The sequence below is a fragment of the Ursus americanus genome, chromosome 16 (assembly GCF_024610735.1).
Source record: "Ursus americanus isolate L20-20 chromosome 16, mUrsAme1.1.p, whole genome shotgun sequence".
Classification (NCBI taxonomy): Eukaryota; Metazoa; Chordata; class Mammalia; order Carnivora; family Ursidae; genus Ursus; species Ursus americanus.
In genome coordinates, this window is record NC_142142.1 from 7,423,036 (window position 1) to 7,438,811 (window position 15,776).

Sequence of the window (15,776 nt, forward strand, 5' to 3'; positions counted from 1 at the left end):
TCCTATTTTTTTTTAAGATTTTATTTGGAGACCGAGCGAGCAAGGGAGAGAGAGAGAGAGACAAAGAGCACACGCACACAAGCAGGGGGACCGGCAGGGAGAGGGAGAAGCAGGCTCCCTGCTGAGCATGGAGCCTGATGCAGGACTCTGGGATCATGACCTGAACCGAAGGCAGACACTTAACCGACTGAGCCACCCAGGTGCCCCAAACAGTGTCTTATTAAATCTACCCTACTTAGAAATCAAACATTCATTTCCCTTAAAATATTCTATAATTTTTTTAAGTTGGCTTTTTCATTGGCCCTAACCAATCGATCAGTAATCAGGTGACTACTAAAATACCCTGTACCATATAGCATGCCCCGGCAATATTTTAAGTACCGAGAATTATTATTTATTCAGATACAGTGCTAGATGTTTTCTATACACATTATGTCCTCATCCTCATCATATAACACCATGAGGTATTTTTATTATTTCCATTTTAAAAATAAAGTGCTGAGAGGCTAAGTAACTTGCCCTGGGTCACACACCTCAACCAGAGCAGTGATTCTAAGTCAGGCTGTCTGACTCCACGGCCCAGGCTTGTCATCACTACACTCTGTATCCTCCTCTGCTTCCCTGCAGCTTTATGTCCCCAATGCTTGGTATTACTCTTTCATTTGCCATTGTTCGTCTTGGACAGAAGATATATGAAAAGACCTAGCACAAGGATTTAAGCAATCAAGAAGGCAACAGGACGACAATGGAAGCAGACAGAAACATGGTAAAGAAAGCGAGGAGAACCTTGCCCTATGATAAAAGGCCTTTCAAGACCAAAGTCCCTGCGTGTCAGGGAGGTTCAGGATAAACCCTCCTAGTCAGGAAAAGGCACAGGAAACAAATGAAGATGGGTCTCTGTGCGCCTCGCAGCCAACTCTCCCATGAGCAGAAGGAAATACAGACCTCTCCTGAGAGGTGTACAGAAGCTTAGAAGGGAGCTCTCTTCTAAGCTACACAAGTGGTGTCACGGATCACTGTCAGGAGCAACATCACCAGAAATAATACAATTTAAAAACTAAGGGGAAAGGCAAGGAAAAACCGTATTTCCTTCATCTGGAGATGCGAAGACTTAACATAGCTCTGGCTCCTAAAAAAATCCTCTTCCACCCCTGCAAACTTCCTGGAGAAGTTGAGACAAAAGAGAGAAAGACTACTCACCCAAGAGAGGAGTGCAGCTGCCCGCGTGGCATGGAGCGTCATCTTGGTGACACCAAACAGTCACCCCAGTGCACCTGGAAACCAAGAGAAGAAGAGCAGTTAATTATATCAGATATCCATGATGAAGGACAAGGGGGTAAGTGGTTCAGTATTCTGGCTCTGAATACTTAAATCTCCCTTCACTCAGCACTTACCCACCAAGGCCCATGGGAATTTTTAGAAAGCTCAGAGTACACATTAAAATTACTATAAAACTTATCATAACAGGAAAGAGTCCTGCATTTAATTCAATGTCCACAAGCTCTACACACAATTTTTCTGTTCCACAGAAAATGTAACACTCAAGGCTGTCCTCCAACCCTGTTCTTTGGGACACAGTACCCTTAAAACATGGAACAAACATGGTTTTTCAGACAGACGTGGGTCTGAATGGTGATTCCATGTGACCTTGGACAAGCAGCATAACTTCTTTTAGTGACCATTTCCTCATCTGCAACATGGGATTTGCAAACACCTCTCTCGGTTACTATAAGACTTCAAGACAAAGCAGGTAACATAAATAGCACCGTACCTGACACACGGTAGGTATACACTAAATAATCACTGATCTTAAACAGAGAGGCTGATTTCTGGCTCTTTCTGCAGGTGCCCAAATTCTGCCTAACAATAACCAAGTCCTTGAGGGAAACTTCTCCAAGTTCTGGATTTTTATATCTCCCACAGAAATGTCAAAGATACAGTTCAAATGAGGGACTGGATGATACCAGATCCAATTCTGGCAGAGATCTCATGGGACATTTAATGAAAGATTAGGTACTGGTCCTGGTATTCCTATTCCCAATTTCCCTTCCCACTGGGAATCGGCCATCTGCCTGCCAACCTGCCCAAGAGACCACAGACCTGGTGACTAAATATTCCTCAACATCTCCCAGCAGCCCCCACAATTCCTACAAATCATGGGAGCAATCAGCCCCACCCCCACCTCCTGTCACAGGTACTCAGTCTGTCACTATTCCGTGAAGAACACGAGTGGTTAAGTTACATCATCTATAACTCTCCCCGCATATTAGCATCTCCAAGGTGTGGGTTCTATGGACCCAACATTTGCTAAGCACCTTCTTCTTCTTTTTTCTAAGATTTTATTTACTTGAGAGAGAGAAAGAGAGAGAGCATGCACACAAGCAGAGGGAGAGGGAGAAACAGGCTCCCCCGACTTGGGGCTTGATCCCAGGACCCAACATCACAATTTGAGCGAAGTCCCTTAATGGACCGAGCCACCTAGGTGCCCCACGTTTGCTAAGCACCATCTGTACACAAGTTGGGGATAAGAAAGACACCATTCTTGTCCAGAAGGTACTTACTGTCTAGTAGGGGAAAGATATAAAAAAATCTGATGATAATCCACTCCCCATCATTCTTAGTCCTTCCTATGTAAGTGTACTGTCTTTATCAACTAAGCAAAAAGGTTATTTTCTTAGTCCACACATATGTTCATCCTGTGCTGGACGCTACATGGGAAATGAGAGACACTGACATGGTCCCTGCCTCTGAGGAGCTTACAAGGAGTGAAATTAAACATACATGAAGCTTTAAATAATAGAAAATAATTAAATGCTAAATATAACTAAATGCTAATTATAATTAAGTGCTTCCTGACCCCACAAAACCCAACAAGATTCCACCTGTCATACCAACGTCACAGTCTTGGAAATGAGCCAATTCACCTGGGCTTTGGCAAGAGCAAGGGAAGTGGTTAAGGGAGCTCTCAAGAGGGCAGAGAAGCTAAAGGACCTATGTGTTCCTCAGTCTTGCATGATTTTCACCCTGCAAGCCCTATCCATAGGCACTGAATGCTTAGCTCGCTGGGGCCAGGCAAAGATGAAGAAAGATGGTCTCAACTATCGTACTGCAAAAAGACACTTCTGGTGGTTGGCTAGCCTAAAGTTAGAGGGATCATGCCTGGCCCTTGGAGTGAAGGCAGCAATGCCCAAATGCTCTACTGGGGCTTCTTTTAAAAAAAAAAAAAAAAAAAAAAAAAAAAAAAAAAAGTCTGTTATGTTAGTTAATTGAATTTAAATAAATAAAATTTTTAAAAAATAAAAAACTTAAAAATTAAAAAAAAAGTCTAAGCTATTCAGGAACAAGGGAAATGAGGCCCAGATCACCTCTCCTTCATCCCCACTGTTGCCTCTAGACTTGCTATTCTTTTGAAGAGGTCCAAAATTTCAGTCAGAAATTTATTTATTTGTAGCCGGAGGTAGCTCTTGCCCCCTCTGAGAGATTCCACAGCTGTGCTGCTAAAAATGACCTGAGGTTTAACTAACCTCTTCCCTTCATCTCAGAGGCAAAACATACAACCCTTACGTCCTCCCTTGGGGAAGCCTGTCTAAAACTAGTTCCACTGCTCAGAAAAGCTGGTGTTAATGCCAAATGCCTTCTTCTACGCTCCCCAGGCACGAAACAGGAGGAATCCAATAATCAACACGAGGAACTCCAGAATGACCTTGTCAGTTCAAAGCCCATAAAAAAGGATTTTCCCAGACACAGGACACTGGGGTGGGAGCTGTTAGGACAGCCAGTCATTGACTTCCCTGGTAATGAATGATTGAAGCCAGTGGCACAGCTAGTCCTTGGACTGGGACTACAGCTTTAAGCAGGCCTTGGCTTGGAACCCGAGGGCTCCCAGCCAAAGCACCATCCTCTCCACCCTCCCCCTGAAATCTGAGGCAAGCCCCACCCAGAACACTGGGTGATGGTCATGGTGATGGAAAAACAGATCCCCACAATTGTAGCTCAGAACCATTTCACAGAAGGATCTGCAGAGATCCACTCAACTTGATCAGGTACCACCCACCCACATCCCCCAATCAATCAACAAACAAACAAAACCCAGGAATGCAAGCCTTCTCAAAGCACCTTCAGAGTCCCACCAGCCCGTTTCTTTGAAAAGAAGCGTCCCCGGAATCCCAAAGAGAGGCTTCACAGAGCTGATAAAGTGGCCTCTCTTCCCCGAGCTCAAGAAGGAACCAAGACACAGAAGCAGCTACTTTATAATCTAAAGGCCTTGCATCCTCTTCACATTTTCAAAATTGATATAATATAAATTCATACATCAGAACCAATTCCCACATTTACAGTAACCCCTCTATGTTTCTAGAGAAGATATATCAGGAGAAGGAAAGTGACACTCAGGAGACGAACGGCCACCTGGCCCACACCCTCTCTGGGTCTTAAAGAGTTAAAACCTAGCCATGGTTTCCTACCAGGGCTGCAGCTAATGCAAACCACCTGCACAGATGCAAGGAACAGGACCAGAGGGTCGGATTGCTAAGCTCTGGGGTCTGTTCTAGAAGTTTCGGTTCTAAGGTTAACCAAGTGATAGGCCAAGGGCCAGAGGGTCTGAGCTGTGGCAGCGCTACTCTCCTTACCCCACCCCCCAGCCTGGGTGCCAGCTCCTTGTGAGACCATCTCTTAGCCCCTTACTGCCTGCCCTAACACCAGCCCTTCCTCGAGATAATACCAAAGTGACCTTTGGTCCCAGAAAGCAACAAAATTGTACTGATCACTCCACTCACGAGCCCCTGCCTCCACTGAACCATCCTTAAGTGATAGCTCCCTCTCTCAGAATTTCTGGGCCCAAAGCCCACACAAACTCCCACCTCAAAGCATCCTTCCCCAAGCCCCGCCCCCTCTCTACCCCACGGCTCCGAAGGCTCAGAGCTCAGAGGGAAAGGTCTGTCCTATCCGTAAGACCATGCTCAATGACAAGACTTACCACCACTTACCCTGACAGCCTGCCTGCCTGTAGCCATAAGAATTCCATGCTCTGTACACCTTTCTGAAAGAGATACCCCACCATCTAAGCGAACCCCACATCCAAAGGGCAAACACCCTGATCTTGAGGGTGTTCCTCCTCCGCTGACTGTGGGAGGGATAGGTCAGGAGGCAGCGGCAAACAAGCACCCAGACCTCACCTGGGAGGTTACCTCAGAGGGGCCCAGCAAAGGCCAAGCTATGTCGCCATAGGCTAACTCGTCATAAAGAACAAAGCAGGAAATATCTTGCTGGTGCATCTCTGGGCTTGGAGGAGGTAAAAGGCCCAAGGACCAGCAGCTCCAACAGAAGCCAAGCTGGAAAAAATATAATCCTTTTCAACTCCTGGGGAGGCCTGGATAGGCTGTCTCATCTAGGTCCGAAGGGTTTCTCTGCACTCCTGAGGTCAGGGCAAGCCAGCTTGCTGGATGCACTCCCTGGGCCCCCTAAAGGGATTTAGTCTGGACTCAGGCCTCCCCCTCTTCACACACACCAACGCTTCTGTGTAGCCCAGAATTTGGCCCAGAGCCCTGGTGAGGAACAAGAGAAGGGCTTCAAGGGAAACCAAGATTTCCCTGGTTTCTTCAAAAGTGGCTTACTGATATCTGCCCTCCCCTCGCCCCAATGCTCTGCAGGGTCCGGATCAGGAGGATGAAGCCGACCTGGGGCCTACAGCCATATCCTGCACATACCCACCCCAGCACACTCCAGCAGCTCATCAGCACCTGACCCCACTACCATATTCACACACCCTGGTCCCTACCAGCTGACAAAATGAACCCTTTCATCCCCACCACTGCATACACACCCAGGCCTCACTCAGGAATGGAGCAGCTCTCTTGAGCTGTCTCTACAGCTCCATGTGCAGGCGCACGTTTCCCCCCCTCTGAACAAAAACACGCTGACATCTACGCGAGGGGGAAAGAAAGCAACCCTTTGCTCTCAAAGGCGCCAACTCCCGGATGTTGGCAAGCTCTGCTCCCAGCGCCTGTTTCTGAGTGTTTACTTGCGCTCCCTCTCCTCTCCCTCCCCTTTAAGGATGGCGCAGGAAAGGGAGGTGGGGGGGGGGAGAGACTCCACCGCACCCCCTCCTCCATGTTTGAACAAAAACCCAGAGAAAGAGGGAGGGAGAAAAAGTCTCAGTGCAGGAGGGGCCTTACCAGACTCCTAAAGCCAAACGTATCTACAGGTTTTAATCCGCCATTAGCATTTAAATCTTGAAAGAGAGGAGAAAGGGGGGGCTAGTGGAAAGTAACCCCACACACAAAAGAAAAGTTGTTGGTTTTCTTCTCAGTCAGCCTGGCAGGAGCGATCTTCCTGGCTGACAGCCAGAAGTGCGTCACAGCCAGGAGTCTGCTTTCTTTAAAGGCACAGCAAGCTTCCGTGATCTGGGAGCGCGGCGAAAGCAGGGAACTCTCGGCAAGGGGGGAGGGGCGGCAGTCGGGGGCCAGGAGGGAGGGGCGCCCTGGAGAGGAGGGGCCGGGAAGGCTAGGCCCAAGAACAAGAGAATAGGACGCACTGGGGGGAGGGGGGGGAGCGCGGGAGGCAGCAGACAAAAAAATCGTGAGCCGCAACCGTGGCAAGAGCCAAGGCAAACTGTGGCATAAATACACAAAACACATCGCACAGTGGCCGGCCTGACCAACCTGGTATCACCCGGACACTCCCCCTTCGCTCTCTCAACACAGCAGTGACAGCCTGTCCATCCCTCTGGCCAGCAACGGACTGCCCTGATGATTAGATCAGCCCCTGCCCGGCGGCGCGCGGGGCAGGGAGGAAGAGCCCGGAACGGAGGCTTTGGAGGGTGAGCAGGACACAGGCCCTTTCACGCGGGCAGCTTCCTGCCGGCTCCAGGGCGGGGCGGCTGTGTCTTTAAGCACACACTTGCCGCTCACACACAAAGCGCCGGCCTCCCTTCGCGGCGCCGCCTGCCCTGGGACAAGGCCACCCCCCCAAGCCCATTCCCGGAGGGAATCTCTCCAGCCCGTACCTTCTGCGTGGCAAGGCCAGGACGCCGCGCTGGGCCCGCTCCTCCCCCTCGGCCACCCAAACAAGCAGCCCGGGCGGACTGCGGCCTTGGAGCGCAGGCCTGCGCTGTCCTGTCCGGGTGGCTGCGTGCTATTGTCGACTCTGGAATGGCCGCCAAAATCCCAGCTGTGCTGCCAGAACCTAATCCCCTGTTCCGCTGAGCCTTTGTGGGGAGGGGCCGAGGGGCCAAGGCACGGGACCTGGTACGGCAGGCACTGGCTGGAGCCCCTTCACAGACACAGGCACTGGGACCCATGGGCAGAGCCTACAGGCTCTGCCTCTCCTCCATGGCCGAAAAGAAAAGATGTCGGACTCTTAGAAAACAAAACCACAGCGTTTCCACCCACCGAACAGTGACTCTCACCAGGCCTGGGAGAGAAACCCACCAGTCATCAGGACCACCCTCCACCCTCCTCTAACTTTTACTTACACCACCAATATTTACTAAGCACCTACTATGTGCAAGGCACTGCTGTAGGACATTGAAGGGAGTACACAAAGATGAATTAAACCCAGTCTCTACACTGAGCTAGGTTATAATTACACAGGAGATAAGAAATGTGCCTTGAAAATTATATTTCAAGACAGTATGTGCTAACTCCCACAAAAGGATATAAAAATTCCAACTACTTGAGAGTAGGTAAAAAGACTAAGAAAATGGAGTGATATTTGAATGTGGATCTTAAAACATGTAGGTAAAATTTCCCCAGACAGAAATAGAAGAGTGGGGAAGAAGGGAAAGCAGAGAAGACTGCTGAAGTAGTCTGGGAACAGAATTTTAAGTTGTGAGGTGGGGTCCAAGTTGGAGAATCCTGAACTTGAAACCAAGAAATCAAATAAGGATTTGAATGTTTACTTTGTTGCTTGTTTTTAACACAGAGATGTGGTACAGTGAGAGCCATACTTTCAGAAATTATTCTAGTATATAAAAGAAGGAGACTAACAGCAGGGAGGCAGGTCAGAAGGCTGCCGCAACAGAAGACAGGTAATGAGGACATGAAGGGGAAAATGAGAGAGAATGGAAAGATGAGGAACGAGACGCTGTGGAGACAGGATAAAGACGAGGGAATGGCTGAAAGCAAGGGGAGAAATTGTAAAGCAGAGGAAAGTGTGGAGGATGGTTGGGCAGACAGAAAGGCCATATATAGAAGTGAGGAGATGATACAGATCATGTTAGAATAAGAGAGAAAACAAGGTATAAAAAATAGCAGCTACTGCTTACTGAGTGCATACTATGTGCCATGCACACCCTGTTCTGCTGAACTAATGTGTATTAACTCATTAATCTGAAAAACTCCCTTGGTGAAGCAGGTACTGTTACCACTCAACTCTACAGAGGAGGAAACTGAGCCACAAAAATGAAATAATTTGCCCAAGATCACACGACTAGTGAATGGCAGAATTCTATACCACTTGCTGCTGTGAGACCTCTGGGCCTCAGTATTCCTATTTGTAAAACAAAAATAAAGATATCTATTTTATAAGGTTATAATGAGGATTAATCCCATAACATCTATAAGGGGCCCAACACACTGACTAGCACACAAGGCACAAGGTGGTTGCTTAACAAAGGTTAATTCCTATTCTGGGCATTTTGGCACCTAGTCACCAAGGTATCCAAGCAAAAGCCGGCTGTTTGTCAAGGAAGCTAGCGGGGGTGCTACTCCTTGGAGTGGGAGCTTGGATCCTCAGGATGCTTGCTTTCCTTCTATCAGTCTGCCTCTCTGAATTTTACTTTAAGGTCCAGTTCAAATTTCAACTCCTCAAATATTCCTTCACAGCTATCAGTGGTTATCTAAGGGAGGAGTTAGGCTGTGAGGGAGTTCCTACACTATACATTTCTTTTATATTGGAATTTATTCTAAATAAACATGTATTACATTGGTAATCAGAAAAATGTGTCTACATTCTACATTCGGCACTTGTGCTGCCTTAACTATGTAAGCATGGAAGTCTTGCCTCACATCGAGAATGTAAATGTCAAGGGCATAACCAGTTCTATCTCTCTATGATCTCCCATAGTATCTAGCACATTAGGGCTCCTTGAATCTGTTTCACTGAAATATATCTGGATAGCACGTTTCCGAATTTAACCCTCTGGGCACCAGAGAATGACTGGAGTGAGTGAGTGGTGGGGGTCAGACCAAGGCCCATTGCTGCAGAGACCGCCATCACCCTGTTTCATCTCCCAGGCCCTTAGCTTTCCCACAGTATCACTTGTAGTCTGTGGTTAGCAACTGCTATTGGTAGAAAGGAAAGTTCAAAGAAGGACCAGGAAAGCCAAGCCAAAGCAAAAACCAAAGCTTTTCTAGAAGAGCAAAGTGGCAAACATAATCTAATGACTGGCACAATCAACACTCCAGGAAATGTATGAGGTGAAAACAGGAGGCAGGCCTGCTAAAACTGTCCTGGCTACATCTGGCACCGGCGGCCCTGAAGCTCCCCAGCACATGAAACATACACATGATACTGTGTCTCAAAAGAATACAAGAGATTCCCACCCCCCTCCTAGGCTCTAAACTCCAGGCAACAGCTTCCGGCTGTGCAGCCTCAGAGGGCTGAACTCTCCTCTGGAACCTCGCGGCCCAAACTGCCAAGCTCCTGGGCCTGCTCTCCAGGACAGCCCAAGGAGCCGGGCCAGTTTCTCCAGCCTCTCCCTCCCCCACCACAGGGCCGCCACTTGCTTCCAGCGGCGGCTCAGAACTTCCCCAGCCTCCTCCCAGCCTAGCTAGGTAACAGGCAGGCCACATGGCTCCCGCCTGATTCCACAGCCCCTATTCGGTGTCCCCAAAAGACCAAGATAGATAAAACCATTTTTAAAGGAAAGGAGAGAGGAAGGAAGGAAAACAATAAATGACTAACACGAGATTGAGGATAGCATTCGGATAGGGCCCGAAAGGGGTTCGTGATGTGTGTGGAGCACACGGGGTGTTTTCAAAAGGTCTGGTGGTGTTAAATCTCCTGTGCATGGGTGTTTGTTTAACTATTTTTGTTTAAAATGTAAACGTTACTGCTTTTAATGAGTATTGCCTTTAAAAAAAAATAATAATGTGTATTACCATTTTAAAAAGTATAAAGGAAAAACTGAGAGAGAGCAATTTCCACTGAGATGGCCCAGGGTAGGGTGGTTCGAACACAAAGAATTCACCTGGCCTTCAAGGCCCTCCAGGACCCAGCCTCAGTTTTACCGTCTAGAGTTACTTATGCTCTTACCCAAACCCTCCACACTTATAGATCCCCTGCCCTATGCGATGCCTTCTAGTCTTTCCTCTGCCACCTGATGTCCTAGCATCATAAATACCTACAGACTATCGTTGCTGTTGCTGTTACTGTTGTAATTAATAGCTAACATTTAATGAGCACTTAGTATGCACCGGGCACTGTGCTAAACACTTCCCTGCTTTATTTTGCTTAATCCTCACAATAACCCAGTGACACAATAACAAATACTATGATTATCCATCTCTATTTCACAGAAAAGGAAACCAAGAAAGATTAAATAACTTGCCCAAGGCTACACAGCTAGTAAGTGTTGGAGCCAAAATCAGAGTCCAGCTGGGTCTCTCCTCTCAACTACATAGGGTTCATTTCTATCCTAAAGATGAGAAAATCTGAGTCTCAGGAATTAAGTGACTTAGCCACATAGGTAGTGACTGGTCTATGTGGTCGCTACATTATTCTCTACTGCTCTTAAATAAACCATCAAATGAATAAATAAAAGCTAGCACATTCTCAGTGGCTCAAAGAAACCCTGTACCTCTATACCTCCTTATCAGAACCAACTTTTTAATTAAAACAATCAAACAGTTCTAATTTTAAAAGTAACCACTAAAGAATTTTTTTTCTGAAGATGCAACAGCTTTAGAAACATTAAAGGACCAAAACTCCTCTGAAGACGTAAGCAAAGAAGAATTATCTACTGGAAGGGATGGTGGACGTATCTCAAGGGTGAGAAGCCATGGAGAAAGAAGGTTGGAGGAAACCCCACTGGCTGGAGGGAAAGACTGCTGTTTCAGAACCCTGACCTCCCGCTTATTTACCAGGTCTCATTCTCCCTCTCCAGAGGGTAGTGCTGAGTAATGAGGCAGTGTTGGTAAGCCTGCAGCTTCCTGGGGAGAAAAGCAGAGGGCAAATCAAAACCCAGAGAGGATTCATTATAACATCCAAGAGGCCACGTTCAGTTCTCCCTCAAGAAGGTCTTTCTACAAAACACCTAAGAACCTGTTCGCCCTGTTTCATTGTCGCAGAGGAATAAACGGATCTGTCCCTACAGGCAGTGTATCTAGCACAATGTTTGCGCACAAACACAGCACTGATGATGAGAAAAGTAAAAGAAACTGAAGGAGGAACAGTTTCAATGTAAAGATTTGCAATTACTCCTAGAGACAGCCACACCAATGGTAGAAAAACAAACACCCTAGATTTGGTGTTGGGAGCCCCTGGAGCTACGTGCTGAATCTATCACCTACTAAAGTTATGGCTTTAGGCGAGTCACTCGCCCTAGCTTGGGTCTCAGTAAAAGAAGGGTACTGGTACTGGATAGATCATATCTCAAGCACCTCCAAAAATTTCCTATGATTCTTTCTCCAGGATACCATTCTCAACAACAACAACAACAACAACAACAACAATCTTTGCCATAGAACTACTCTCCACAGCATCTGGTCAAAACTTCACCAGTTAGGGCTTCCTCCTTTCCAGGAAAAAAAAAAAAAAAAGCAAATCTCCTAGAAACAAGCACTTTGATACCCTACTGGGTCCCATCCCCAAAGCAAGGCACATGTGGACGCTTCATGTATCCTGATGATAGGAGGTGGTCCTTGGAAACCGGTAGTACCAACTTTGCATGGGGCACAATGAAAGGTAATTGGAATTATACTCAAGGCATTTACAAGGTTTCATAAATAAAAGCCACAGAGAAGAGTGCAATTTATAATTACATTGGACTTACAAGCCTAAATAAAAATTTAAAAAAATGAAAAAAAAAAAAAAAAGAGAGAGAGAGAGCGAGAGAGCCTAAATAAAAGCAGCTTTCTAGACCTGGTCAACAAATCACAGAATCTCAAAGTTGAAAGAGACTTTAACGGTCATCTAGTCATCCACCCTACATTCATGCTGGAACACGTGTGACAACTAGGCTGAAGATTTGCTATCTCCTGCCTGAGATGGAAATTTTACAATTTATTTGTATGTCTGAGCAAGGTCTGCTGATTTGAGACAACGTGGGATTTCAGAACATAAATTTTAGAGAATAAAGATTCTGCCCAGGATCTGGTTTGTTTCAAATAGGCTTTAAGTAGCTAAAAAACTCAAGATGACTCTCTCTTTTCTCTCCTCCTCACCTTCCCATCTCTCCTTCTCCCCCTACCCCCTCTGTTTTTTTTTTTTTTTAATTTATATTAGTTATCATTCTTTCCTCTAGCAATTGCTATAGGTACAGAACTTTTTTTAAAAGATTTTATTTATTTATTTATTTGACAGAGACTGCCAGCGAGAGAGGGAACACAAGCAAGGGGAGTGGGAAAGGAAGAAGCAGGCTCCTAGCGGAGGAGCCTGATGTGGGACTCGATCCCAGAACACTGGGATCACGCCCTGAGCCGAAGGCAGCCGCTTAACGACTGTGCCACCCAGGCGCCCCCCTACCCTCTGTTTTATCTTCTGTCTCTACCTCCTACACAGCACTGAATCCCCTGCCTTTCTGCTTCCAAATCCACTTCTCCTATCACACTGCGATGCCTTTAACTTCCAAAAGAAATGAACGAACACAAATATTAGTAAGGGCTGGATTTCTAGATAGGATGCTAGACTGCCTCAAAAACCAACTACTAACAAAATAAATGGGAATGTATCTAATGTGGCCATGATTAAAAAAACAAAAAACAAAAAACCAAAACCAGACAACAACAAACCTAACATTTTAACAGACTCCAAGAATTTAAGGAAGGCTATTTCTCACATCTCAATTAATCCCTCCTAAAGAACCCTAAGAGGCAAGCACGTTCATGAAGAGCTCCTCACAAGCAATATTCCTAAAACTGAAATTTCCTTCCCTTTAGGACCAAATCTTTAAAAAACCAAAACACTATATGCAACACAGATTCCTCAAAATATATAAGATGGTTACTCCTTACTTGGAATTAATGAAACTCAACCAGGGACATTCAACCATAAACATGAAATAAACACCTATAGATACTATGTTGGAGACTCAAACCTGAACTAGACAGGCTTACAATCCTGTGGAGAAAGAAACATACCTATAACTCACCTTAATACAAGGCCAAAGAACACAGACTTGGGCAGTGCTAAAAGGAAGTCGAGAGAACACTGGGAAGTCTCGTGGAGACGAACAGTGACTTGTAGGAAGCACACCAGAAAGGCAGTGTCCTGAGCAGGAGAATGGCTTACTCGTGTGCGCTTTTTTCCAAAAGATGAATCTGGCACAACATTGAGTCCAAAGGCAGAACAGAGTGAGGTGGCACGTGCAGTGGCAGTAGGACCGAGGAAGAACGGTATTACTTGAAAGGCATCGTGGAGGTTGACCCAAAGTTCTTAGGAACGGGGTGGGGGAAGGAATGGGGTGTGGGATGGAAAAGACCTAGGATTCCTGCCTCGCTGAAAAGACTTCAGACCAGGAACACAGAAGTTACTGTTTTAGAGGACATGTGAGGGTCTGATTAACTCAGGATGAGTGATTACGAAAGCTTTACCAAGGAGTAACATTTAAGCTGAGTACTTAAAGTGTGAGTAGGATGAGTAGGGTTTCACCAAAAGAGAAGTAAAAGAGAGCATTCTAGGCAGAGAGAACAGCATATGCAAAGACCGAGTTTATTACATTTGAGCAACGGCATGCAGTTTTAGGCAGGTGTAGCAGATGATGAGGATAAGCAGTACTAAATTGTGAGGCACTTACATCATACTACGGAATTCAGATTTTATCCTGTAGGTGATAGGAAACAATCAAGGTTTCTAAAGGGAAGGGAGTCAAGGGGAGGAACACAGATCAGATCTATGTTCCAGTCTGTATGACGTACAGGCTAGAATGGTAAGAAACAAGAGGAAGGCAACATAGCACAAGGACTAAGAGCATGGGGTCTGCAGTCAGACTGCCCAATTAAAATCCTGGCTCTATAGCTTACTAGCTGTGCAACCCTGAGCAGGTAATTTAACCTCTGTGTCCCCAGCTGCCCCATCTATAAAATGTGAATAGTACTAGTACTTTCTCAGAGGGTCGTTGTAAAGATTTAACAAGACAGTATGTGTAGGGGCACCCGAGTGGCGCAGTCCTTAAGCGTCTGCCTTCGGCTCAGGGAGTGATCCTGGCGTTCTGGGATCGAGCCCCACGTCAGGCTTCTCCACTAGGAGCCTGCTTCTTCCTCTCCCACTCCCCCTGCTCGTGTTCCCTCTCTCGCTGGCTGTCTCTCTGTCAAATAAATAAATAAAATCTTTAAAAAAAAAAAAAGACAGTATGTGTAAAGTGTTTAGCACAATACCTAGCACAGAGAATAAATGCTAGCTGCTGTTAGAGGCTGAAAGTTCATTGGTAGAAGGTTATATCCACATGTAGTTTAGTGCCGTCCATGCTCTTCCTTCTACCCCAAACGTGCTTTTCCTACCTCTTCATCTAGTTAATTCTAACTTATCCTTCATATCTCAGCTCAACAATTGTTACTTCCTCATGTAAACTCTCCTTAACCACCTAGTTCCCAGTTCCATACCAGGTCAAGTTCCTACTATGCATAGCCCCAGAGTCCTTTCCTTCACAGCTCTCATCATTTCTAATTACGCCTTTCTGTAGTTCATTAATTTTTCTCCTAGTATCACATGTTCCATGAAATCACAGATTGTGTGCTCACCACTGAATTCTTAGAACTTAGCACAATGCCTGGCACATAGAAGGTGCTTGATAAACACTTTTTAAATGAATGAAAGTTTTCAAATTCTATTTTAAAAGTGAACCCTCTTCAGACTCGATCTTCATATAGAACCCAAGATACAGATAAAAGCAGATGGTTTGAAGTAAAGGATGTTTGGAGCCCTTCCCCCACCCCCTGCTTCTACCTGATTCCTGAGTCTGTCCTATAATTCTTTTATTTATTTATTTATTTATTTATTTATTTATTTATTTATTTATTTATTTATTTTTGTTGTTCTGTAATTCTATTAAGCTTTGCAGAATGCAGTGCAAAACCATTACTTGTTCCAAGCTAGTAGGGGTATATGTCTGAAATAAAGCAGCAATTTAAAAAGAGGAAGCAACAGTTTGAGAACTACTTATGGCAGGCCCTGATAATCAATTGTAAGTGAAGCATAATAGGAAAATTCTAGAAGCACATCTAATTTCCCAGCTCGAATGAATAATTAGATGATCATGTGTGCCAAAAACAAACAAAAAGAACGTGAAAGTAATAACTTCATTCACTGAGCACTAGAACCAACCCTATCAGGCAAGTGCTATTAATACCCTCTTTCATAGAAGTTTCAAGATGTTGAGCAACCTGTCCAAAATCATGAGGCTAATAAGTAGCAGAATTAAGATTCAAACCCAGGTCTGTCTCACTCCAAAGTTCATAATCTAAACCATCATGCCATAAAGGCAGGTGGTTTAAAAGTTTGGTTTTAGACATGAGGTGTCTATCGGACATACAATCAGAAAAACCCAGTAGCTGGTGAAAAATATGATTTGGGGCTAGATATACAGATTTGGGTCACTTTTGGGACAGGGTGACTATGAT

General features: G+C 45.6%; 1 protein-coding gene across 8 annotated transcripts in view; it reads right to left on the reverse strand.

Moving 5' to 3' along the window:
* NUMA1 (nuclear mitotic apparatus protein 1) overlaps positions 1-15,776 on the reverse strand; it is a 65,017-nt gene that overhangs the window by 30,489 nt on the left and 18,752 nt on the right. For 3 of the 8 annotated variants that reach the window (XM_045782756.2, XM_045782760.2, XM_045782759.2), the window contains exon 2: positions 1,201-1,274. In XM_045782756.2, the coding sequence (XP_045638712.2) occupies positions 1,201-1,242 (42 nt within the window). In that variant the 5' untranslated portion in view covers positions 1,243-1,274. Of the gene's footprint in view, positions 1-1,200; positions 1,275-5,821; positions 5,994-6,173; positions 6,385-6,659; positions 6,883-7,003; positions 7,305-15,776 lie in introns of those variants that run through there. The other 5 variants (XM_045782761.2, XM_045782754.2, XM_045782757.2 and 2 more) reach the window with 4 other exon arrangements.